The 25,050-nt window shown below is 44.9% G+C and overlaps 1 protein-coding gene across 1 annotated transcript in view; it reads right to left on the reverse strand.

Annotated features, from left to right (window-relative positions):
- Window positions 1-3,996: 3,996 nt before the first annotated feature.
- Window positions 3,997-25,050, reverse strand: part of LOC136766826 (ELAV-like protein 2) — a 51,159-nt gene continuing 30,105 nt past the window's right edge. Inside the window, exons 4-8 of the mRNA XM_066720649.1 lie at window positions 20,448-20,551; window positions 13,838-13,991; window positions 12,406-12,631; window positions 11,241-11,279; window positions 3,997-9,765 (exon numbers count right to left, since the gene is read on the reverse strand). Coding sequence (XP_066576746.1) covers window positions 9,435-9,765; window positions 11,241-11,279; window positions 12,406-12,631; window positions 13,838-13,991; window positions 20,448-20,551 — 854 coding nt within the window. The 3' untranslated portion in view covers window positions 3,997-9,434. The remainder of the gene's footprint in view (window positions 9,766-11,240; window positions 11,280-12,405; window positions 12,632-13,837; window positions 13,992-20,447; window positions 20,552-25,050) is intronic.

Genomic DNA, 25,050 nt, shown 5'->3' on the forward strand with positions numbered 1-25,050 from the left:
AATACCCAGATTCGATTTTAAGCATGACAGAGAAAACCCTCAGCGATTTTAGCGTTTTCAATCTCAAAATTTCACACTAGAGAGACGAGTCAAATTAAATCAGTTCTCAAATATTCTCTCCAGCTGCATGTTTTACATTAAAGCGATTTCTTAACGGAAAAATTACTGTGGTTTGTGCGAGTCGAACTTTCAAGAAGAGAACTGAGCAATCCAGGCCCATCACACATGGACAGCATTGTCAACCAACGTGCGATCTGTACACGGGCAAAAAGCACAACAGACTTGGTTTCCTCAGGGGGAACAAGGGAAGCAATAAAAAGGCAAACACTATGTTAACGTATATTGTCAAAATTTTAGAATATAGAACAAGGGCAGTAATATTAAGACTGTACAAACTGTTTTATTAATATGATAAGTTATATAACAAGTTATTTAAAACAAGGGCAGTGATGTTCAGACTGTACAATGCACTAGTTAGAGCTCATCTGGATACTGTGGACAGTTCTGGGCTCCACACTTCAAGAAAGATATCGCTGCTCTAGAGGCAGTTCAGAGGAGAGCAACCAGACTTATTCCAGGTCTGAAGGGAACGTCCTACTGAGAGACTGAGGACCTGAACCTTTTCACCCTGGAACAGAGGAGACTGCGTGGGGACTTGATCCAAGTCTTCAAAATCATGAAAGGCATGGACCACATCAATCCAGAGGAGCTTTTCCAGATCAGCAGGGACACACGCACCCGGGGACACAAATGGAAATTGGGCTTCAAGGCATTCAAGACAGAAAACAGGAGACACTCCTTCACACAGAGAGGCGTCACCATCTGAACAAACTCCCCAGCGATGTGGCTGAAGAGACAATTTGGGAACATTCAAAAACAGACTGGATAGGATCCTTGATCACTTAGTTATTAATGGCCTCCTCTCATTTGGACACTTTGTTCTTATATAGGATGGGATTTCCTATACACTGACCTCAAGTGAATCAACTCAGGAGCTCAGTTTATGTGTGGGGGGGAGTGATGTGGCACCCCTGAGAGAGGACTCCATAACCCTCATCACAGACACTTCACTCAAACCTCAAGACACTGCTGCACAGCTGGACGCAGTGACTGGTGAAGAAAATGCCCATTGCACCCCATGCCCTCAGAGAACTGCGGTCCTGGGAGCAAACGAACACCCCCGGATGATTGAAGTTGTATAAAGCAAGCTGACTGGTGTGTTTCTCAGGAGGAGCCAGCCTCCATCAGAAACACCAGGCAGGAAGGACCTGAACTCTGTGGTGCTGCATGGCTCCTCACAGTGCCTCCAGCACCCACAGGCACAGGACTGTTTGGCATAGGGCCGAGAACACCAGGCATCTGCAGCCCCGGTCCTGGAGAGGTCTTCTCCAGTTGCCCTAAGCCACGTCTCTCTGGACACTATCACCTCTGGTCCTTGAGGGCCAAAGAGTATTCGGGCATGTGTCCTAAATGATCTGCGACTTTCAGTTTCTTCACTTTGATGGTCAGCATAAAGTGCTGATTGTCGGTGTGATCGGGGGTCCCTCGGGAGCAGGGTGGGAAACCCCTGGTTTAGACATGCAACTTGGGGTCCACGGGAGATGACACGCAGAGACAGGGGGCCCGGGTGACGGCACGGCTTGTCGGAGATGGAAAACAACCTGTTTATTTCCACAGGATTCACCAGCTGACAAGAACACACAGGCTGGGCTCCAACATCCCTTTCCGTTTGTTTTTTTATGTGGGGGTGGGTATGTGTTCTCCCGAGTGGCCTTTAAAACAAGTTCCCTTGCCTAAACAAAGCCGACAGACCTTTTATAATCTCGGCAGGAGCCTGCATCACCCAGCTGTACCCACTCTGGCGAATTGCCTCCAATAACAGGGTACACTTTCCTTACTGCAGGTTCGGCTTTGTTCTCCAGGAAAGTAATGAATGCCCCGACTGTTAACGGTAAACAAAACAACTCGTCTCGAGAGTTCAGGCTGCTGGAGACAATTAAAAAACTACAGCCTTTTATTTTGAGGAGGATAAAGATTAAAAGGCATAGCGCCTCACACACCACAACCATTACTCTCAGACTGAGCGGCCAAGTTTAACAGTTTGCAGCGCACAAGTAAACAGCTGTTACACAACTGTGTTCATTTACGGATATATATATATAAATAAATGTATAGTATAAAAAGTAATCTAAACTTTTTGTCCACTTCCAACAAGCACAATCCCAGTGGTGTTCAGTTTCATTTTTCCCCCAGCTTTCCATCACATATCATATGACAGATGCACAAACCCCTCAGAAACAAGTCCCTTAGAGCTGCCGGAGTTATGTAACCGTTATTAGTTTCCTGCAAAACACAATTTTAACCTGTATTCACGGCAGGAGCTTCTGCAACAAAGAACTCCCTCTGGTATCCGTGTGTGTGTGTGTGTGTATTTTGGGATACTGTAGTGTGTCGAGACCCATCGCAATCTCGAATACTAGCAAAGCTGAAAATGGTACTGTGGTTGGTGCGGCAGCCCGTAAATCTGTCACACACACTGCATTAGTTATGATTATTAATTATTAATGATTTCTTAACTTTCCACAGGGACGTACTTTTCTCCACAGTGCTGGGGACGGTACCACAAAACCGGCCTATCCTGTTCCTCGACGGACATCATCTTGCCACCGTTTCCTAAAGTTTCTAGCTAGCAGGTGAGATGAAGTGGAGTTAAATGACTGGGGAGATTGAAAACACATTTCAATCCACAGAAAATCACAATGTGGAAATAAAAGGAAGGGATCTCTGGTGGATGTCATTGTTCTTGGTATTGTGATCCCGTGTGTGTCATATCGGACACAAATGGCAGGATCATTCCTAACACCTCTCTCGAATTTTTTTTTTTTTTTTTTTAATCCTAAACATGGTCTCTCCATGTTGGGAATGACACGGATAAGAAAAGCATGTTTAAAAACACTCGTGTAGTGTTTAAGTGCTCAGCTGCTCAGTCATTGGTGAACTAGACGTACAAAATGTGAATGTGTGACCAGCAGGTGAGTCAACTGCACGAGTCCCTTGTGTGAGACGAAGACCTTCAAAGCTTTGACTGGGCAATTTAGTGCAATTGAAAAATTCTCTGGTGGATTTGCATCCAGGAATAAACTTCCAGTATCAGACTTGGAGACACAGGGCTCAACGATTTCTCTACTCCTGAATCAAGCCGTTCAAAAGGAAACACACAATATGTGCATGGTAGCAAAAAAGCGAAGATCAATCGACTAGTCAACAAATAAATACATCACTATTACAATTTTGTACCATTCGCTTGCCATACACACACATTCAGTTCACAGTCAAGGGCCTGTGGATGAGTCCCTTCTGCCGTGGGCTCAGCAAGATAGTGCAAACACTCGGCCCACATTTAGCAACTCAAACAAAATCTTCTGATGAACTCTGGCTGTAGGGCTGTGTTTCATAAGAGGTTATTTGGGTCACTGTGCTGCCCGTTTGGATGCGTCTCGGCTTTGGTCCCTGCAGCAGGACCAGCTGTCCCCGTGCCAGCACCGCAGGGGACAGTGCAGGGACACCCGGCTGGAGACAAAACCAGTCGCCACCGATATGTACGATATAGACATCCATACAATGCAGTTACAAACTATAAACACAGATGTATATGTATTAGGTATTTTGTTGCAGTAAAATATAGAACCTTTAGTGTTCCAAGTCAAAACTGATACAGGACTCTGAAGTTCACACTGAAGAAATTAACTCTGATCTAAATTTAACAAATACCCCACCAGAAAAAGGACTATAATGTAAAACTGGTTGAGTTTCCTACATATTTAATGTGTTTTTATGTCAGATATGCCTCTGATAAACCATTATCCCATCAGGCAAAGGCTTTAAACCTTTATTTTTGTCATCAATAACAATGCCCTTCGTCACCAATAGAGCGTCTCTGCGTCTTCCCTTGTGGAGTAAAACAGCCCCGATATCGAGAATCAAATGACAACCTCCTTTTCCCTTCAACTTGTTTATTGATGTACTGAACATGAAAAAAAAATACAAAAATCCAAACACAAATAAAGTAACAGGTACATCCTTTTAAATACTCAACAGAAGATAGATTAGATACCAACAGATGTGAACCAAGTCATAAATGTACAACTTCAAATAAATATACCAAGCTTACATCTGAATCGTCCTCGGAAACGCGCCGCAGCGAAGCCGCTTCCTGTGCCGCCGTCTTGCCAGACCACCAATGCTTTCGTGAGCTGCGTTTAGGCCTTACATTCATGGTTTGTTTCGTCCCCTACGTCCTTGTGGTTCGTCCATCTTCCCTACAGTGTTCGTGAAGACGTGCAGTCTGACATATATATAGATTCAAGAAATTACATGTCAAGCCAGCAGCGACTGGTACTGTATAAACCAGGAAGTGTCACGGTTAATCTGAGAGATCAATACATTCACTATGTCGGAGGCATTACTACCACCCCCTCAAAAGACCACCCGTCCCACCCGAAGGATAAGCAGCACAGAGCACATGCGGACGCAACAGCTCGGTTTAGACTGTGGAGGTCAAGCCGTTACACTTACCAGCTCTGTATCTCGACGGGTCACCCAGCCCACGTGGCAAACTGTTAGATTTGTTGTAATACAAACCAATAAAATACCAAAGTGCGTCTATTGAAGCCAAAACTGTGCGGTCAGTGAGGAAGTGACTTTTATACAGCGTAATAGTCTATTTTTACACAATATATATCTATATCACAAAGCTATTCAAGACCGTTATATGACAAGTGTGTAAATGTGTGTGGAGTTGGGGAAGTAGACTGAAGTGGGGGGTGGAAAGATGTTCAGGGCACTTTTCAAGTGGGGAGAATCGATTCATTAACATTCAAATCCTCGTTATATTACCATTTATCATTTTTATGCTGGACATGGCTACTGCGAATTACCAGTAAGTTTCTCTGAAGGTTTCACTTGTAAGCTGCTGACTTGGGCCCCCCAGTGGCAGAGTGTCCACATGTCCCCTAGTTGGACCCCTCACTGCAATTGTCTTGCTTCAGGTGTGCATCGCACAGGAAAGTGTTCGCACAATACATGCATTCCTCACAAGATAAACACTGCCCACACAAATTCTATTAAAAATTAGTTTGCATATTGTCGAATGGTTTGTTCCACCAGCAGATGAGATCAGTTCTGGGCCGGTAGACTGATTTTATAGGGGTGAATTGAAACTAGAGAGCTGTATAAAATGGTGCCGACCGTTGGGCGACAAAGCTTTCTATGGGTGGGGGTGGCATTTGCCTCTCCCTGGTTAAGCCACTGTATGTGGTGTATATAGATGTGTTTTGAAAAGGCTCATTTATATACATTATAACCAAGTTGCTTTAGATATTGATTTTAAAATAAAGCTAAAGTTAAACCCAAACAGTGGAGTAGACGGGGACTGTGGAGTGGGGGTGTAGGTTAAACAAGGGAAGTGCGGTTTTGACCGATAGAAACCTTAATATGAATCCGCTCCTAACTGGATGACAATCGCATCCCCAAACAACTACAGAGCGACACTAAAAGGAGGGCAGATTTTCCTCAAGACAATTAACAGTTTTTAAAGTCTCTTTTCCTGAATGTTGTGTTTTAGTCTCCTTCATTTAATGTTTGTGTTGATTTTATAAATGCATTATTCACCTGTAATGGAGCCCTGATTTAGCATCGATGGGTGTGAGCCGATGCGTACCTGTTCCACTTACATATGATGCAGAAGTTAACTCAATTAACATGGTTTACTACTATTACTATTTCCTACCAAGCAGCCATTGTTAAAATAATCCATATCAGACTTCATATACAGTGACGGTAGGTTATAAATACACGGTGTAACTCGTTAGATGTGTTAAAAATGACAAAGGCTAGTCAGGAAGGGTCACACCTGTCATTAGCTACATAGAGGCCTGATGTGTGTAAAGCGTGAGGCTTGTGTTCATTCACAGGACGAGTCAATTCTGCAGACAATCCAACGAGCCCACGCTTCGTAGGCAGAGGGGCGACTCCTGCGATTTAATTCATCGCAAACCCTGCCGTCCCCTAGCGGTCGCGACGGACAACGTGGTTTCTCTGAAAAGAAAACTTTTTTAACATACATTTTTGGAAGACAAACCCTCACATAATGGAAACTGTGCCTCAAATACGATCCCATTCCTGCCAAAGCAGTGGCATTAAGAAACTTCTGCTGCATTAACCTTCCCACCACTCGCATTTCCTGCCAAAAATGTTGCCACTATAGTTTTAAAACAGGCACTTTCTGCCAGACTAGCCAGTTTTATTTATGCAAAATTGATGCATTGCATTCAGAGAATCAGTGTATTTGACAATCTGAAATGGGACTGTTCTGTTCAGAGAAACCAAGACGCTAAAGGCAAAATCACCCAACATTTACTGACTCATTCTGCCCTCAGGTGTCCATCTTTCCCAGCAGGAGAACAGGTGGCTCTTCTGCAATGCCGAGATCACTTTCCTCGGGAGGATTTTGGGATGTTCTCAGACAAAATACCTGCAACAGACCACACAGAAAGCGACAAGTCCGCTCTCCCCTTGCATCATGGAGAGACCAGTTTATCATTTTCCTTCCTGATTTAGTCGCCACACTTTTTCAAAGCCAATCAGCCTGTTGTGTTTTACACTAATTAAGAAAGTGGGACAACAGGAGGCTTCAGAGAAGTCATAGCCACCTCCCCACAGCAATTTAACCTACGGAGATGTACTCACACACAGGGATATTAAAGTGCTGGGTCTACCCCTCATTAGCAGCCGAGTGGCCCATCCCTGACAGTTAAATTGGCCCTGACTGGCTCTTTGGTGCCGCCTGTTCAATGCGTAGGAAAGATTCATAAAAACACAAACACTGAGAGCTCGGGGTGTAGCTTCATTGCATGCGATTTCAATAACAAAGAGAGGAATGAATGAAAATGGCCCAATGCATAGTTTAGAAGTAGAAAGAGGAACACTTCTATAAAATAGTGATCAGTGGGCGTCACCGACAAACTGACGGGGTGTATAGTCAACGGTCCACTGTGCCACCAAATCGACATCAGGACCCACACTTTGCCAACCAGCGCCTAAAATTGCACCCGACCGTGCGTTCCTGGACCTGGTCTCAACAAAACTGGGGAGAGAATCAAGCAGAACCTCTCAGACAAGCTAAGGCATGTAACGTTATTGACAATCTGAAGACTGCAGAGAAATTAGACCCCCCTCCCCACACCCAAACCCCCCATCCCAGCAGCTTGTGGCCTAAACAGCATTGAGTGGTCTCGGCAGGACGAACGCACCCAGCAGCGCGTGTGACAGCGGACACGACACCGAAGGTTCGATCTCTACACACTCAAAACCCAACGAACAAAAGATAGATACAGAATGCATAACACAGTGCTTGTTATAAGGGGAAGCATGAGTATTACGTTTATACAAAGCAGGATGTAGGTACAGGAATCAGTGCATCGAAGGCCTGGACGGCCTTCATTTGTTCAATAATAAGATAAGCAAGATGTTACTCAGATTACTTGAAACCCACTTTTAATATAGGTCAAGAAACTGCTTAATTATTCCCCCAAAGTGGTTTAAGCGCAGTATACACTTTTTTTAAAGTTTATTTTAACAGCATACACGTATTAAGTTGGTATGAAAAAACGTAAGCAAATTTGTTCAAAACGGTGGTTTATCTCCATTCTTTACCACATAAGTATATATATATATATATATATATTTATATATAAAACAAAAAAAAAAAAGCAAATGTCACTATAGTTTTGTTTTAATAGCTGAAGCAAGACTATCTACAGACCAGACAACCAACAAATCCGATGCACTGTATATCTGGTCCATGGGACAACAACAAAATAAACAAAATCAAGTATACTTCAACTGACAATGTAAACGCAAACTACAGGAAATCAAAAGTAAACAGACGGGAATAAAGACCCAAAGGAAAGCCATATATACTTGTATAAAAGAAAAATAGCACTTGGCAAGCAAGTCCAAAACAAAAAGATAAGCATATATTCGTAAACCCAAATTAACAATCCTTATTTACAAAGCTCTAAGCTCAGGTGTAACCCTCCCAACACTTCATTCATTAAACCTACATTTTTGCTGCGGCAGATTCCCGCGCCCTCCCCCTCCCACCCCATTGTTTTATTTTTTGTACAAAGCAGGTATAAACCCCGTTTACTCCTTTATTACAAAGACAAAACAGGTCTTTTAACTGACAAGATAGCAAGTACATCACTAAACACCATGAGCGCCATCCGAAGGGAAATCTTTAGGAAGAACTGATTTATTCCCCCCCCCCCCTGACCTCTTCACTTGTCACGTGTCATTTGCATGCTCTTTTTTTCGCGGAGTTAACCGAGTGTTTTTGCTCTTAATATTTCAAAATCATATCGGATCGTGAGCGGATCGTCACAGAGTACCCAGGGTGATCAGACATTCCGGTGGTGATTATACAAATGAAACCGACGTCGCCACGGGCTCAAGAATCGCACGGTAATACAAAGATCTCAAAAGGTAAATCTTTTTTTCGTCATAAATCTCTCCAGAAATCCCAATCATTGCAAACTTCCTGGTAAGGTTCAAAAGCTCACAAGGTGTCATATGAAGATATTTCTCAAAGTATCCAAGTCAAAATATTTGTTCCAGGTCCAGTAAAAAGTTTCTCCAAATTTCTTTTTTATAAAAATAGATGCTTTTTTTAAACCCACATCAAAGAGGTTCTTAGCTCTTTGGCAAGGTACTGCTTTAAGAAAAGTGTTTTCCAGTAATCTTACATTAAGCAATATACGCAGCCCACCCATAACCCAACTCAAATACAACGACCAAAAATAAACCATTTCACAAAAAGAACTAACGGAAGAAACACATGTTAACAAAAATGAGCTCAAACGCCAAAAAGGAAAAGCTTCCATTAACTCACTGAAATGCACCAAAGCCCCAAAAAAATTAAAAATAAATAATCAAGACTTACGGAGAAAAAAAAAAAAAAAAAGTCACTACACAGAGCCTCACAAGACTTACTCTTTCAAAGCAGATATGAAACAAAAAAATACCGTAGCGGAAACATTTTAAAAGGTCCTCCTCCGTTAAAGAAGGCGTTTGAATGCAACACGACAGGCAAAAAAAAACCTGCTGTCTCTCCTATAGTTAAACATAAAAGATATTTAAGAAGATTCAAGTCCAAGACTAGCAATAATAATAATTAAAAAAAAAAAAAAAATCACATTTGTTGGACGCTAAATATTAATTCGTTTCCCTTCATAACACTGACTTACAAAGACTTCTTACTAATGTATAAAGTTTACGTTAACTTTCCTTTTTTTTTTTAATATATATATATATATATATATATATACACACACACATATATATATATATAAATAAACGAACGAACTGAGGAGACGTTAGGCTTTGTGCGTCTTGTTGGTCTTGAAGGACACCTGCAGCACTCTGTCCCCAAGTCTGTATCCGTTCAGGCTGGCGATGGCCATAGCCGCCTCGTCATAGTTTGTCATGGTCACGAACCCGAAGCCCTTGCACTTGTTGGTGTTGAAGTCGCGGATGACCTTGACGTTGGTCACGGCGCCGAAGGGCCCGAACATCTGCCACAGGATGCTCTCGTCCGCGTCCGGGGCCAGGTTGTACACGAAGATGCACCAGCCGGTCCCCGCGTGGCCCGGGATGTTGATGCCCGCCAGGCTGGTCACCCCGTCGATGGTCATCGGAGAGAACCTGCTGGGAGACGGGAGAGAGCGGGGCGCCGCTGCAGTCACTGAGGCTGCGGATGTTACGAGGCACTGAAGTGGACCCAAGGACAGTGGGCATGCAGAGGGGAGATGATCGGAGTGACTCACTGTATCCAACTGCTGCATGAAGTCTTTTATTTAAATTTGTTTGGCCTTTTAGGTGCTACAGTCTTTAGCCACTTCTTTAAAGGTGCATATGAAGAGTTTTGTTTACTTAAGACACCTGTATGTAAAATCCAAAATGGCTCCTGGACAAACCACTGAAAGCCACTAAACTCTAGCATCCCAAAAGGTGAAGCCCAAAGACCAACAACAAAAGGTGTGGCCCGCTCTGCGCACGCTGAGAGGAGGGATCTACACACTGACAACACTGTCCAGGGCGGAGGGAAACCCGGTAGAGACATCAAGGCGGTGCAGATCTTCTCAGGGAAAAGTCGGCCTCCCGTTCCACCACAAATACAAATAAAGGACACTGAACCATTTTTTACAGGAGTCCAAACCCCGATATCCTCAACCACGGTTTCTATCGAGATCAAAACTGCCTTCGCTCGGCCTCTGGCCAAATCCAAAGACTGATCTGCACGAGGAAGCGGTGCTCCCATTCCTCGGAAAAGTAATTAAGTATGGGTCTAATTAAGAGAATGCAGCGCTGCTGGTGTTAAATGGATCATTACCATGAATATATACATCTAATTTAAGGGGAAAAATATATGCATGATCACGTCTGACTGCTCGCTTCAAGGGGGCTAAAGATCTCAGACGCAAGATCTGCTTTTAGATATTCAAATGAATGACTATTAGTAGGCACTGCTCACTTTTCTTTATGGAAAAACACTAGTAAGGCGGGGCCTTCTGTCAAATGGTGCAGGTGTAACATTTCCCAAAGTGACCACCGACTCCTAAAGCACAAGGGAAATCTACCCGATGTTTTACCAACTAATATTCCAACTCCTGGTTTTCCTTGGCATGAACAGTTCAGGAAAAGCGTTTTACAAACGGCAGTCTTTCCATTTTTTTTTTTTCTTCAAGCTGAATCTTTTCAAAGTGTGAAATGATACTCGTAGGTTTTGGGGTAACATGCAAGTCTTTCAATATGGGTCACATGTAAATGTATACAGCAGTGACTGAAGCACACATGGCATACGTTTCTTATGGAAGGTATAGATTTTGAGCGAGGACTTTGAGGCAACGAGTCTGGAGTAATTGTAAATATCGTATTTAAAGAAGGTGCCGTGGAGGCGTTCGCCCTGACGTAGCACTCTGAGGTCTAAACTATACCAACGGAGCAATAAAAGGGAAAACATTTGGATACTACTGTACGTAAACAAAGATGGCAGGGGACCAACAACACAAAAATCCCCCCAGTGTCCCTCAGAGGTTGAAGACTGCACTATAGCTAGAGGAACGTACTCCCAGGATGAGCACACACAAGGTGAAAAGGTGCGAGACGATGGTGATAGTTACCTCTTGACTCCATAAGCCATGTTGAGGAGATTGTCCAACCTGCAAATCAAACAAAACCGAGGTCAGCAGAATCCACCAGCAGGTTTAACACGAGGGTGTCGACGCATCGAGGCCGATTCACACACGACCATCCTCGAAGGAGGTGAACATCTACAGAGTTCACCGCTGCCATAGTTAATGTTTCAATATCAAAACCCATCCCTGGATCAGGTCAGCCTCAAGCAGACGCTTCAGGACCTGTGACTCCATTCTAGAGAAGACCGTTTCTCCTGAAAGACAATGAACCATCACAAGTGCAGTCTTAAGGAAGTGCTCAATTTTAGAAACACCGCATTCACACACTTGTGGAGAGCAGCGTTTTGATGGGATGTGTAATTGCTTTAATTGGGCGTGGGGGGATGCAGCTCTCACACAAGACAAACATTTCAGCAGCGGTTAAAGCTGAATATATTAATCTCGTCACTGGGTTGAGACCCCAAAAGAGGGACACAAAAGCTCTACAGAGAGAATGCAAAACAGCTACTCCTGTAACTCCCCTAACACTAAACCCTCACATAAGCGATGGTCAACAAAAATCCTCAGAACTACTTGCACTAGGCATCGAGGTGCAGCGCCACTGTGCAGCATCACCCAGACCGATGTGGGGAGAGTTGTTGGCATATTCACCTCATTGACCGTCCAATGCAATGCCAGCCCTGCAGGAGGGACTCTTGCAGCCGTTACTATTATATATAGTTTATTCTGTGTGTTAAAGATAAAAAGCAAAGCCAGCTCTTCCCACCAGCAACGCCCACCGTGACCGAGTAACTCGACGCCTTGTTCAAACGTGTCGTGGTTCCCCCCCCGCAGAGTGGAAAGGTCTCCGACAGGAGGATTGAAACCTGACGTCCTGTGAGACCCAGTCAGAGGGCGGGCGGGTGGGTTTTGAAGAACTGGCTCTGCCGTACAGGGCTTTTGGGGGTTCGATACTTATACAGCACACACCTCACCAGGCGGTGGCAACTGTTACACAAACAGGCTACAGTTTGACTAAATATCACTACAGATCTTCGAACAGACGTCAACATGGGACAAAGCCATGAGCAGCTTCGGTAAAACCACGCTGTTACCAGACGCTAGTGGAGACATCAGTCCAGGCATGGGGGGGGGGGGGGGCTCGGTTTACCTGAAACGCTGCGCCTGCTGGGCGAGGGGTCCCGGGTACCGCCTGTTGGGGGACTGGTACAGCTGGGAGAGCAGGGCCTGGCTGGTCTTCTGGCTGGGGTTGTTTGCAAACTTCACCGTGATGGGTTCTGTGGCACCGGGCGGCTTCTGGCCATTCAGGCCCTTGATGGCTTCCTCGGCCTCGATTCTTCGGTCGAACCGGATGAAGCCGACCCCCCTGGAGACGCCTGGAGAGCAACGAGGGGACGGGGTTTAAGAGCGCCCTGACAGCGAACCGCGAGGGCCCATGAAGAATTATCCTGCACGGATTAAACAAGCTGGTTTTATAGCAAGGTCGCAAAGCCCGAAAACCTGCCACACGGGCAAAAACACATGAACACGGCCAGATGGAGGGTTAAATGCACAGCGTCTGAAGAACGCCAGTCGTTATTTTATTTCTGGCAACTTCACAGCCACCAGCACCTCTCCATCTCAGACGGGGAGTTTCGGCGAGCGATTCGGCTAATGGAGTGACCGGCCTTTGAAACCGTTTTAATGCTAATTGAGGTGCCTTATATAATGTCCGACTCAGTTCAGCACCCACTGCTTTCAGCTCAAACAGGCAGGTTTTAGTTTACAGATCTGAGGAGGAAAAGAAAGGGTGCATTTAAGTGCTTACAGTGAAACTTACGCAGTGACACTGCAGAGGGTACATTCTCGAGTCTTGTCCGTACATCTAAAATTTTAATTTAAACAGGGATGAGTCACAATGGGGTTCTAACCAGGCTGTGCTCCACTAACTGTAAAATAAAGATCTTTAACCAATATAACCTAAAGAATACAACCGTACAGCAGTGAATCCGACGTCTTTAACGCATTTACACTCCGCAAACCCAAGGAATCGTTATAAAATAGGAATCAGTTTTCTTTTCCCCCGTCCTTTTTCTCCAGCAACACAATTCGCTGTGAGTAACGCAGCCTACAGGCATGCCTCATATAAAACACCCTGAAAATTGCCTTAGCAGCAATTACCAGCGTGGCCCTGTGCATAATCCTCGCCTGAGAGAACGCACTGTACATTTTCCACAAAAAAGGGGGGAATAAAAAAAAAAAATCATTCTTTCCCTATAAAAAGATTGTTTATTAGCATTTTATAAGGAGCGCCGGGACTATTTCCACACAGCAGCTTGGAAATGGAGATTATAGCAGCTGTAAATTTATTTTATTACTAGCCGTGAAACAGGCATTAAACCGGCACCTTCGGGGGGGAAATTACCAAGTCTGGCTCTCTACGCTGCGCAATCTATTTCTGTCCATGCATATTTATGAACAGCCCCAGCAGAAAATTGCATTTTCAGGACCACATATCACCACTTTTGATGCATTCCGGAAGAGAGCGCGGCGTGCTCTCAAGGAAGGGCTTTGTTTCCGATCGGAGTGAGCACAGGACTCACCCGTCACCTGGTCCACCAGGATGCGAGAAGTGATGATGCGCCCGTACTGTGAGAAGAGCTGCTCCAGTTCCTTCTGCGTCATGGTCTTCGGCAGGCCGCTGACATACAGGTTGGCGTCTCGGATAGAGGCCGAGCTGGGCCGAGCGTAGGAGACCTGGAGCGAGAGCAAAAGCGGGGGGGGGTTATTCCTGTGCAGCAGCCTGGAAAGGCACGATGGCATCTGATGGAGGAAATCCACATGAAGCGGAGAAATAAAGTGTTCTATTACATTTAACAAAGAAAATCATTTCCAGTGTTCAAGTTAGTGCTTAATTGAACTAATTAAATTAATTGAGACCAGCAGGGCAGGAGGACTCCAGGACTAAAGGAGCACAAGATTAACACTGGCAGACAGGAAAAAGCCAGGCTAATTGGATGCACACAGTATTATACACATATCCCACCCCACACACCTATATACACACACAACTAAATATGAAAATTACTAGGAGGAAAATATTTAATGGGATTGAAATCCCCTTGCCCTGAAACTCATCACACGCTCGGTCCGCAGTATTCAGGGGAGCAGGGAGGCATTTGCGTAGCTCAACCAATACCTGTTCACACAAAATGCAGGGCAATGTGGACTTCCACACCAAGCCCCCCACAATACCGTAATGGTGTGAAGGCCTCGTCCCTGAGCGACACGAACTCTGCTGGCTTTGACCGACACGGGAGAGGCCGGCAGCTCCAGGAGATTGGGAATGCCTCAAATGAAACCAACCACTGCAGCTTGAATTAATACCTTAGTGGACTGAGCGGAGTTACACACAAGACTAACATCTTCTCATGCATTAAACTGTGGCACTGTTGCCTACAGCTGGGAAGGACAGAGGTGTAGTGGAAAGTAAAACTTAAATGTGATAGTTTGAACAAGCATTTTGCTCCTCCATTTAATTAAACTGGATATTTGTGCCTAAAAGGGTGATCATAGATCCCACATTTGCTGGGAAACTATATAAATGGGTCACAGATCGGTTGCTTATACTTATAGCTGCCAGTAGGGATAGGACGCTACACAATTTTCACAGTATGATACTGTAAGCAATCACGGACCATCACAGTATAAAAATCAACCTAATTCTCTATAGGTCTGCTATACCGTAGAGTAAAATGCTTGTTTGACTATGGAGGTTATTTTTACAACTTTAAAAGCATGGAGTGACGGCAGGACTGAAAGGAAAGCAGGCCACCCTCACTATTAACATTCTTTGCTCAAAAGCAGAAGCTGTGCTGCAGGTTGTGTCTTTTAATTTAGATGTTTTAAGAGATTAATTTGTTACAGTGCGGATAAACACTGGACAAACAGTGCAGTTTAGTTCTTGGGAAACACAACCAGTAGGACCTCACCAGGGTGAGGATCATGAACGGGGAGGTTACAGGTGAGCAGATGCTATCCGGTGCCTTTTGTTTAATCCACTTTCAGGAGATTAATCATGCACAAGCCGCCGTCGGCCCCAAGTTCCCTGGCAACTCCACGTCCACAGAGCGACTCGGCCGTTTTTGCTTCCCGACTCCCACAAGCCCTTCAATAAAGTGCCACTTCTCCCCCGTCTGAAATTAATTGCACTTAATATCCATTTACTGTTGACCTGACTTTGCATTCCTGCCATATCGGCACGCATGGTCAGCCTTTAACGCTTCGGTTCCCTGCCCGGATGAAGCGACAATGGAAACGGCCCATTCTGCAGGTAGACGCTCTTGTGCTTTCAGTGAAGCTTGTAACAATGTGCAGATTAAGCCTCACTACACACACAGCAGGAGAGATCGGGCAAAAACCCATCTGGAAAAACTGTGCCAACACTTCCGTGCATTAGCAAAATATTCAATTAATTCTGATGCATCATAACTGTTCAATTACCAGTTAGTTTTTGTCAGTTTGTGTATTTATCACACACACAGGAAAACATCCACAATGATCTTGTTAGTCTCAGGAACCTGCAATCAGACTTCCGTATAAATGCACTTTAAAGCAGCTCCAAATTTAATTACAATGCAGTAAATCTAAATGTTTTATACACGCAAGGGTTTCTGCTGCCAACAGTATCAGCAAACTGCCTCTGCTTTCTATGAGGAACTAAAATCTTTTCCTTTGCATAATGAGACCTGATCTGCGTCTATCGGCTTAAACCGTTTGACAAACCTACCATAACGACCGATCATGGTTTTTGGGAGAGAAATTAAGCAATATAGACTCGCACAACAAGGATATTCTTCAACCTTCATCTCTGCATTTAGTAAATGTCACATGACAGTGCGGGGAATTTAGCTTGACGCATTTCCTGTACAACATGCAGCTTCCTTATCTATCCAGATAAGGAGCTGGCCAACTACCTCAGCCCAGTCAAACAGGGTGCAACACACAGTTTCAAATTAAGGGAATACCCCAGTGTGAGAACCATGTGTGAAGCGCACACCCCCCCTCTGAATCCCCCTATCATAATGTATTTTTTTTTTACACTCTGCACATATCAGCCATTTCCAGGCGCAGGGGAACGTGCTGCTCTGTGGGGATTAATGCCCGACTGCACCGACACACAGGGACACAGCCACGTGTTCGGCCAGGCCCCGCTGTGCCTCACCCCCACCACAGCCCCGAGGAACAACCCCGACGGGGAGGTGAACAAGAACGGGACAGAGTTAGTGCATCCCTGCCAAGCCCTGGGCCTGTACATCCTTAATGGCAGGATCAGAGGGGACTCTTTAGGGAAGTTCATGCATCGATCAGCTCTTGGGACTAGTGAAGTCTACTACACTAAATGATACTAAGTGGGCGTAAATGATATCAAATATTTAAAATCGCAGCCACAATGGCAAATCTTAAAAAGACAATGATAAACCAGAAATCAAAAACACAGACGTGTAAATCAATACAAACAAATGTAAGACAACTATCCAATCAAAAACACCATCAACCACAAGACAGATCTACGCCAGCGGTACCGAGACCATGAAACACTACAAACGCACCCTAAAAAAAAAAAAAATTGGTCGACCAAACCCAGTTCTGGGAAATACGGAACAAATTAAATTCAGCAAAAACAATTGACAATCCAAAATGGAACCATCTGGAAAAAAATTGAAAACCTTTATAAAGATGTCCAACAAAATGATCTGACACATGAACAAATTAAAACTAGGGAAAAACTGAAATTACTCAATTAAAAAGACACCCTATAGGAATTACCAAAAAACTCCAGGCACTTAAACGCAGAAGAGCCGCTGCCCAGACAGTGTCAGCACCGAGTTGCTTAAACACAGCATCGCACAACTGCAGGACACGGTGCTGAAATGGTTCAATATGGTCCTCGGTACTGGCTACTTCCCTGACATCTGGAACCAGGGGCTGATCTCCCCAATTTATAAAAGTGTTTCATTGATTTCAGACAGGCATTCGATTCCATTTGGCACAAGGGATTTTATTACAGAATTCTTCAAAGCGGTGTTGGGGGTAAAGTCTAGTATAAAATCAATGTACACAAATGTGCAGTAAAAACTGGCAATAACAGTTCTTCAGTCAGGGGTGTGGAGTGAGGCAGGGCTGCAGTCTGAGCCCAACGCTACTTAGTGTTTACATCAACAAATTGGCCACAATGCTGGAGCAATCTGGAGCCCCCAGCCTCACCCTACATGACACTGAAGTCAAGTTCCTGCTCTACAGAGGACCTGGTGCTGCCGTCACCCACAGAGCAGGGGCTGCAGCAGAACCGGGCCCTGCTGGAGCAGCACTGTCAGACCTGGGCCCTGGCAGTAAACATGAAGACAACAAATTATATTCCAGAAAAAAGGCCAGGGCTCAAGGAAGTAGACACCACTTCACTTTAGGAAGCGGCACCATCGAACACTGCACCCACTACACCTTGCTAGGCCTCCCACTCAGCTCAACAGGAAGCTTCAACGTGGCTATGAAAAGCCGAGAGAAAGCACGCAGGGCCTTCTATGCCATAAAGTGACATTAGCATAAAAATACCTGTACAAATCTGGCTAAAAATATTTGAGTCTGTAATCAAGCCCATTACTCTGTATGGCAGTGAGGTGTGGGTCCCCTTGCAGGGCGGGAGCACGCTCAGTGAGACCAACACGACAAACACTGCATCCTACAGGTGCAGAGAAACGCCCCCAATCTTGCATGCAGGGCCGAACTGGGCCACTACCCCCACTGCTCATCCCCATCCAGAAGAGAGCACTGAAATTCTGGATGCATCTCCAGACAAGTCCCCCAGAGTCACTGCAACACAAGGCCTTGAGAGCCCAAGAAAGAGCCCCTCAGTCAGCTGGCCCTGAGGCTCACTGCCCCACACCCCACTAACACCACCCAGCCTCAGACCAGCACTGCTCACCAGCCAAACAACTTACTGAACAAACTAAAACCTCCTATCTGGAACATTGGAACAATGAAACTAAATCCCAAAGTAAACTGGATTGCTATCGGGCCCTAAACACAGAATACACCCTGGCAGAGTCTCTTCACCGTCAGAGATATGAGGCAGAGACGGATCCAGACCAAGTACAGGCTCAGTGACCACAGCCTGGCCACAGAGAGACAGGCAGAGCTGGCTGCCCAGAGAGGAGCGGCACTGTGGTCATTGCGAGACAGGAGAGGTGGACACAGAGAGGACAGGCACTGTGGTCACAGTGAGACAGATGCATGTCCTCCTCCACTGCAGTAAATATAGCCAAATTAGGGAAATATTCATTAATAAATTATACAATTTTTCGGAATTGATAAATGAAAAAATAGCTATCTTTCTGGGGGAGGGACACACAGCCCCCCTGACCACCCAATATGTAGCCACCTGCCACAGGCTCACCGTGAAAACACACGAGCACAGGCTATAAACTTGTTCTAAATAAAAGTAAATATATAATTTATAAATCTTAATATACATGTATCTTACTTCCCCCTTTTTTTTTTTTTTTTTTTAACCACATTTTATGAAAAACACTGACTTATTTTTATTTTCTTATTTCTCAATGTATGCAATATTAACCACTTTGGCAACACTACAGAACTATTTGTCATGCCAATAAAGCACCCTTAAATTAAAACAGAGGGAGAGAGGGGGGACAGAGGAGTGTGGGGGGGTTATTCCAGCAGCTGGTTTCTGCTCATTACACGACTGTAGCTTGAAAAGCTCCTCTCGTCCCCCCGCTCCTCGGCTCTGCGACGGCGTCTCATTTTATCTGGCGAACGCAGCGCGGGGCGATTTAATTACAGTGTCAAGTCTGCTAAATGGTTCTGCGCGATGCTCTTCTCAACAATCTCCTCTGATTGATAGTATCAATAAAATTCACTTGCTTTAATTAAACTTCCAAATAGGATCCCGTTTGCCGCGCTCCGATCGATAGACACCCCCTCTCTCCTGGACCGGAGGGAAGGTAGCCAAGGTGAAATCGTTTTTTCGTTTTTCATCCTCCTCAACCTTCACACTTCATTTGATGCTAATACTTGTGAAGTGCCGGCGATAAACTTGCAGGGGTTGGACTGTGGCATTGAGAGCCGTCTGGGAGCTGAATTGCTTAAAAATGGCCTGTCGTTCTGGATTTTATAATCATACATTTTGCATTAAATAGCTGCATGTTTATTGGAAACAAACCAAAGAATAAAATCACAAAAGTCTAGGATACAACTGAGAAATCTCCATTAAATGCAAAAATGACCGAATAAATTCAACTACTAGGAAAATCAAAATAAGTTTAATGCAACTGATTTAAAACCTTACAAGTGTCTACAGAACATTCGTAAAGGATAATTTCTTAACCTATAAAAAAAAAAAAAAAAAAAAGCTAACAGCGATGAATGAAACTAATATTTAATTTGTGAAGATTAATTCACGATTGCCTTACAAAGCAATTCAAGCACTTTTCGGCAGACGGAGGGCGGGGGAGACTGGAGATCTGGAAATGGGAGTATTTGCAGAGTTTTAATTAACTTCAGCTCAGAAATGGAAAACCGAATCAATTATTGAAACTGTGCTCTTAGTGGAATGGTTAGAAAGCCAGCACGCCACACTTTCCAGACATGGAGGCGAGCATTTGGCGCCACAGGACGGCGAAGGGATCCAACTGCTAGTGATGCAAACTCACAGGAAATAAAAACAGAACCCCTCGCAAGTCCTGATGTTACTCAATCTTGGGGGTGGGGGGGATCAGATACGTGATAGCTCAGAGGTCGTGTTGCGGTTTGTGTTATTCCCATCAATAACCCTCGACACTGCGCCCCCTTATTTTCAATTAATCCACAAAATAAACTATCAAAACTACAAATGTTCACGTTTGGTTTACCTGGTCTGCCTATTAACCCTTTATAATACAAAAGGCCACATTTCTTCCACTTGCTATACAATACATGCATCTGGCACAAACTATCAAGGAGCTACACAAACAGGGGAAAAAAAGGGCAAAGTGTAAAGGGTTAAAGGAGTTGTGCAGCATCTATCCATCTCTCACACAGGCGTGAAGTGGGGGGGACTCACCGATTGTGGCACGATCTCATCCCCGCACCTGGTCAGCAACATCTATGAGCGACTGTGTCTTACATGAGTGTGTTGCGACTAAGTCCTCTGCTTACCTTTATTGTTTTGGTCTGCAGTCTCAGCCCGTTTAAAGTATTGATGGCTTTCTCGGCGTCTTTAGGGTCCACGTAGTTCACGAAGCCGTAGCCTAGGCTCTGCCCTGTAAACAGAACAGACGGGTTTAGACTTTACCCCACCCTAGAACCACAAATGAATTAAAGTGTTACTCTTTGGATTCCTCACTCCCATTCACTGACGGAGGAAGAATGCAGATGTGCACAAAACAGAGGTGCGATTTCTGGAGAGAAATTTTAATTCCCAATCGTCTGACTGGGGGCGAACGTGCACTGTGGGACCCCTATACCCCTCATCTTCAGCCCTACGGCACTTGGTATCTGTATAAAAAAATGCCGAACTCATTCACGGGCACCAGCAGCGTACAGATGTGAGTGATCTGACGGTGCTTCTGCGACAACGAACTCTGAAGACAAGCGGGAACAAAAACTAAGAAATGAGACGCTTGTATTTAACAGCCCAAAGTGCGAGTAATATTTCAGAATCATATTCAATACAGGCAGCACAATATAAACAACCTATATGATGCCAGGGCAGCTTGAGAAGGCACCACTAGATGAACAGATTGTCTTGCAGTAGCTCCTATGTTCCGAGGAGCACTGAAACAGCATCCTAAACAGACAGACCCACTGGGGAAAGATCTGGTAAACCAGCACCGTCTTTCATTAGCGATCTACCCCCGTCACACACGAGGCTGCGGGGGTCAGGCATGGCGAATCTAATTCGCTACCCGAGGCCTAACGCACCAGCTCTAACATCCGCAGGGTCTGTGAGAGGCGCACTAAGGAGAATTTATTATATCACCAGAGTGGCAAACAAGGACAAGCGGCATCAGGGACTGTAATTCTCAATGACGGGGGACAAAAGGAATGAGATCCAGTCGGAAGAGACGTTCCCACAAAGACTAGGGAAAAATAATGCAGTTCTAGCGAAGGTGCAGAAGACATTTGAAGGTGAACGGGATGGGGATTAATTGTGAGGCTCTTTTTAGGAGTGATAAAGCAGAATTGTGCCTTTCGGTTCAAAGTCTAGATCTAGCGGTCACGTGAAAGTAACCGAATCTTTGTGCAATCCGGTGGTTTAGAGTTGGCAATCTCTCCACAGTATCAAGAACCAAAGCATCTGTGGCTCCAGGTCTCTGTGCTCTTAAAGCATCAGACTGATAGGAGATGGTTAATAAGCGTCAGTAGCCGAATGCGTGGGACACATCGCCTAGAATGCAGTCTGTGTACAATTTGGGGACGTTGAGACTGCAAGCCCAGCTCACCGCAGCACGAGTCTCTAACCTACACGCAGCTTCAAACCGTGAAGACTACCGGACTACCCAACACAGGCTTAAGGAAGGTCAACAACCATGACAGAAGAGATCACATGGCAGAGGAAGACCATGCTTAAATGTGACAGATCAACGCCCAATGCTTCCGTTGAGGAGAACAGCGGGGGGTGGAAGAGACACTGCTGGATCGACTACATATGGAGGTATACGAGCTCAGGCTTGACCCCACTAGCTAATGTAGATCCTGGCGTCCTCCGCAAGGACCGGTAGAAGGAAGACTGCAAAGACAGGGTCACAGCTTTACTCAAGCAACAAAATAAGGGCATCAACACACTCACTATGCCTAGATCGAGGAGGAAACAAAACCCTTTGTGAAAGTGTCACTTGTACTTAAACAGTCGAAGGCAACACATGCTCAATGGCATGCAAACCAGCAATTAAAGTTTTTCCCCACAGACACCTCTTCGCTGCCGTTTGAGGAACGCGTTCCCCAGCGCATCTGGTGGCGCAGTAATTGGTCCGCCAGCACGAGGAGCCGAATGCGATCAGGTGGCGCAGTTTTACAGAACAGATGACTCCGCAAAGCGCTGACGCGGTGCGGCGCGGCTGAACAGCAGCCTCAGGAAACCGTGAAGCGAAAAGCGCCAGTAAGCAATATCGGCCGTGTGGAACCAGGAGGGAAGCGCGTCTCTAAAGATAACCGCTAATCCATTACCGCCGCCCATCAGGAGAGACTCCGCAGATCAAAGCCCACGTGCAAAACCCACCACAACACGGCTGTGTCGATATCGTGTTTCCGAAAAACAACTGCAGCCTGTTTTTTGTGGGGGATGTAGTTTCATGAGAAGGATTAATGAGGATGGGTTACAGGCCACATTGCACGACTCAGAACTGAAACCCGGATCCCAGCCTGGTTTAGCACGAGGCCTTGAAAAGTATACTCGTTAACCAATTAACAATCAAAGGACTATTTCTCCAGTGCTTTCACTGCTTTTAGCCGCGAGACTGATGGCATCAATCCTAAGTCCAGATACCTGCACATCCAGCAAAAAACGATGTACAGCAGAGCAAGTATGGGTCATTGTATTCCTTACGATTGAATTACTCTCGCTGTGCCATAAACCACTGACCTCGCCTATATTGTATTACAAAATCTACCCCGGGACTAGACTTCACCACGAGTTGGATGGAGACCAAAGTCTTTCCCTTATTAAACTGGTCAGTACATAGCTTAAGAAATCTAGAAAGCAGTTAAAGCTAAAAATACTAAAATCACACAAGACTAACGTTTTTGTCCCATCCTTTAACCTAGAAGGGCGTTTTTAGAGGTCAGGTCTTTGTAGGTTTCCCACCTTCTGCCCTCCGCCAACCGAGAGCAAATACCTGGTGCACTTTCACTGTCTGAAGGGGGACATTAAGTCAAATGTGCAGTATTAGGACAGACTTGTGCTCAGTTGACTACAGTGGGAAATAAGTTTACTTAGCACAAAAAGGACAGGGATGCCAGAGCAAAAAGAGCCATGACAGAAAACCTAGATGAATAATTCAGTGCCAATCTAGAGAAGCCTACTGAAAACAGATGTGCACAACGCAAAAACAGATTCATTATGTTGTTATATTCATGAAGAGGCAGATCCCACTGCATGCACACTGGGAGACTGGTCTGTAAAACCCCAATATGGACCTTAAGGGCATTTATATACAAACTGCCAAAGGGTGTCCCGGCATTTGTCATCTTTTACAATACATATGGAAAAGACTAAATCTTTTCTGGTTGCATTCTCTCCTCCTAAATATCTTTGGAAAAAAGACCATTAAGACCGTAGAGAAACTACTATATACTCAAATTTGACAAATTTGATACGATCTGCTCACACAATGAATGACAGGTAAACAATTACAGATTCCTCAATTCTCTTTATAACTAAACATACCGCAGAGGGGAACATTAATTTTTAACAAACCTGGTTGAGGGTTTTCTATAATCATGAAATAAATACTTCAAATGTCCACATAGGTGTTTAAACCTACCACAGTAAACTTTGAAATTAATGTTAGCATTTGTGACTGTATGCAGCTCTATCTATGAATGTCAAGCATTAAAACTGATGGAACCCATCTAACATCTACCGGAACCAAGAGCAATGCAACTGCCAGGTAATTTCTATAAAATCCTAAATTTCAAACTGCCCTGCATCTCACTGTGCCATTGGAAACCTTTATTACACACCGCAATAAGCCACGAGGCCTGCATTTTCTCCAATATGCTGTCCAACAGATGCCTCAAGGTGGCAATTTCTTTACAGTGCGGTTTCGCCCGTGGCGCGGCAAAGAAACCGAACAAGCAGTTTTAAAACTACAAATGAAAGCAGTGATATTTAACAATTAAATGAGTCTTTAATGGAGTAAGTCAAAGCCGGCTCGCTTCTGGGTATGTTCTATAATGGCTCACTTAGAAATGGCAGATAATTAGAGCATTTTGCTCCAATAAAGCCTGCTTTTGCCTCACTAACCATCATCTTAAAATGCAAGGCTTGTGCTTTAATTGGGGGTAAAAAAGAAAAGTTCCATAATTCATGACACCAGAGATCAAAGACATGCAGGCGCACGGGAAGAAAAATCTATAAAATACAACAAATGCTCAGGCGAGGCTTTTCCCACCAAGCCTGACAGCCTGCGCTTGCCTTTGCGTTATGCTCAGTGTCATCCGGTTAAAATACAAATACATAAACAAGAATGCCATTCAAAAAGCGTGAAGCTCAACAATGAGAGCAGTGAACGACACGGGGACACAGCAACCCAGAGCCTCGACAAAGATTTCAACTTCAAAAGCCACAACGCCGGAGGGATTCAGTCATAGAATCAAGGGACCGGGCGAAACCTGAGGAGACGGACATCTGGCTATCGTACTGCTCTGGACCACTGCATCTGATCTCCTGGCTGCATATCCTCCCAAGCGTCTCCTCCGATTCTGGCCACATCTGCCCCCTGACCGTTCGACCACTGTGGCCGATTGACTTTCTTCTCCTGCCCCAAAGCAGAGGAATATGGCTCCTTCTGTCAACTGACCATGCGCCTCATTAAGGGTTTTTAAACACGGGGAGGTTGCACTTCACACCATTTCATTTACCACTGTGAAATGAAGGCACAGATTCATTTAACGCGGTCAAGGTTTCCGATCCGCGCGGTGTGGGAGAGGGTGGGAATGTGCCGACATCGAGGGATCACCCTCCCCCTCACCAAGATTAGTCGCTGGATGTCTCGTACCATTTTGGAAGTGGATTACGAGTATTTAAGGTAAACAACCT

This window comes from Amia ocellicauda, chromosome 13 (assembly GCF_036373705.1).
Source record: "Amia ocellicauda isolate fAmiCal2 chromosome 13, fAmiCal2.hap1, whole genome shotgun sequence".
In the NCBI taxonomy this organism is placed as follows: Eukaryota; Metazoa; Chordata; class Actinopteri; order Amiiformes; family Amiidae; genus Amia; species Amia ocellicauda.